Source organism: Ictalurus punctatus, chromosome 23 (genome assembly GCF_001660625.3).
Source record: "Ictalurus punctatus breed USDA103 chromosome 23, Coco_2.0, whole genome shotgun sequence".
NCBI classification, from domain to species: Eukaryota; Metazoa; Chordata; class Actinopteri; order Siluriformes; family Ictaluridae; genus Ictalurus; species Ictalurus punctatus.
In genome coordinates this window covers 20,541,223-20,543,722 of record NC_030438.2, presented here as the reverse complement: position 1 = coordinate 20,543,722, position 2,500 = coordinate 20,541,223, and the positions used below count along the sequence as shown (strand labels likewise).

The following is a 2,500-nucleotide window of genomic DNA, read 5'->3' as shown; positions in this document are numbered from 1 at the left end:
GAGAGAGAATAGAGAGAGAATAAAGAGAGAATAAAGAGAGAATAAAGAGAGAATAGAGAGAGAATAAAGAGAGAATAAAGAGAGAATAGAGAGAGAATAAAGAGAGAATAGAGAGAGAGAATAGAGAGAGAATAGAGAGAGAGAATAGAGAGAGAATAGAGAGAGAGAATAGAGAGAGAATAGAGAGAGAATAGAGAGAGAGAATAGAGAGAGAATAAAGAGAGAATAGAGAGAGAATAGAGAGAGAATAGAGAGAGAGAATAGAGAGAGAGAATAGAGAGAGAATAGAGAGAGAGAATAGAGAGAGAATAGAGAGAGAATAAAGAGAGAATAGAGAGAGGGAATAGAGAGAGAATAGAGAGAGAATAGAGAGAGGGAATAGAGAGAGAATAAAGAGAGAATAGAGAGAGGGAATAGAGAGAGAATAGAGAGGGAATAGAGAGAGAGAATAGAGAGAGAATAGAGAGAGAGAATAGAGAGAGAATAAAGAGAGAATAGAGAGAGAGAATAGAGAGAGAATAGAGAGAGAATAGAGAGAGAGAATAGAGAGAGAATAGAGAGAGAATAAAGAGAGAATAGAGAGAGGGAATAGAGAGAGAATAGAGAGAGGGAATAGAGAGAGAATAGAGAGAGAGAATAGAGAGAGAGAATAGAGAGAGAATAAAGAGAGAATAGAGAGAGAGAATAGAGAGAGAATAGAGAGAGAATAGAGAGAGAGAATAGAGAGAGAATAGAGAGAGAATAAAGAGAGAATAGAGAGAGGGAATAGAGAGAGAATAGAGAGGGAATAGAGAGAGGGAATAGAGAGAGGGAATAGAGAGAGAATAGAGAGAGAGAATAGAGAGAGAATAGAGAGAGAATAGAGAGAGAATAAAGAGAGGGATGGTGAGGGAATGAGTAAGAACAGGAACTAACTTCTTTTAAAGAATACAACTATAAAAAGATCAAAAGTGTGATGTGTCAGTAATAAACTGTATGGTTGTGGGGTAGAAGAGGAATATAATAATAATAATAATAATAATAATAATAATATAGTATAATAATAATAATAATAATATAGTATAATAATAATAATAATATAGTATAATAATAATAATAATAATAATAATATAGTATAATAATAATAATAATAATATAGTATAATAATAATAATAATATAGTATAATAATAATAATAATAATATAGTATAATAATAATAATAATATAGTATAATAATAATAATATAGTATAATAATAATAATAATAATAATATAGTATAATAATAATAATAATAATAATAATAATATAGTATAATAATAATAATAATAATAATAATATAGTATAATAATGATAATAATAATAATAATAATATAGTATAGTATAATAATAATAATAATAATAATAATGTAGTATAATAATAATAATAATAATAATAATAATAATAATATAGTATAGTATAATAATAATAATAATAATAATAATGTAGTATAATAATAATAATAATAATAATATAGTATAATAATAATAATAATAATAATAATAATAATAATAATAATAATAATAATAATAATAATATAGTATAGTATAATAATAATAATAATAATAATAATAATAATAATAATAATAAAGCACTTGTGCAGTTGTAGGAAAATGATAAGGTAGTAACAGTAGCTCCTGTAGATTATCTGTGTATAATATCCCGGTCTACGGTGTGATATTCCTGACTTAATGACTGTAAATTATACAATAACAGCTGGACTCTAAATAATTTAACATCTGTTCACTCTCGAGTTGCTGAATAATACGACACACTTCTCACTCTTTCATCAGACCAATTCCACACCTTTAAAAACATTTTAAACTGTGACTTTATCTATTTATTTATTAGTGAAATGTTACTGCATGATGAAAAAGTGTGATGTGTACTGAAGGAACTTTAAAACCATCTCATAAAACAATCTATAAAATATATGATGTTTTCCCACATCATCTCATATCACGGCAACTTTAATCCTGGATCCTGGAATAGACTTAAACTGCACCACCTCCCGCGTACGTCCAGTTCAGCTCCGAGCAGCGGAACAGGAACCGAAGAGGAACAGTCTGCTACTAATGGAACGAATGGAGGACTGGTACAGACTGGTACTATTGGAAGATTTTAATGATAAAATAATAATAAAAGATAAAATCCTCACATTCCAGTGTTCCGGATCCGGATCGCTCAGCAAGCTGTCAATCACAGCCAGTTTTTCCTTATCAACCAATAAGAAGCTGCGTCTCCTGCGGTGCTCAGTGAACCTGTGTGGAGACCACTGAACGAAGAACGTGTACAGATGATCCACTCTGAGGGAAAAAAACAGAATCATTCACACATTTATTAATGTTAATGGCACAGAACATACACTATATGGCCAAAAGTATGTGCACCCCTGTCCCTCAAACCCACATGTGGTTCTTCCCCAAACTGTTTCCACAAAGTCCGATTCACACAGTTGTATAGAACTAGTCTAATCAAAACTCA

General features: G+C 29.7%; 1 protein-coding gene across 2 annotated transcripts in view; it reads right to left on the bottom strand.

The window, feature by feature from the left end:
• Window positions 1–2,500, bottom strand: part of LOC108261200 (nuclear receptor coactivator 7) — an 8,113-nt gene that overhangs the window by 5,365 nt on the left and 248 nt on the right. The window contains exon 2 of one of the 2 annotated variants that reach the window (XM_053674712.1): window positions 2,175–2,322. In XM_053674712.1, the coding sequence (XP_053530687.1) occupies window positions 2,175–2,322 (148 nt within the window). Of the gene's footprint in view, window positions 41–2,174; window positions 2,323–2,500 lie in introns of those variants that run through there. The other variant, XM_053674713.1, reaches the window with a different exon arrangement.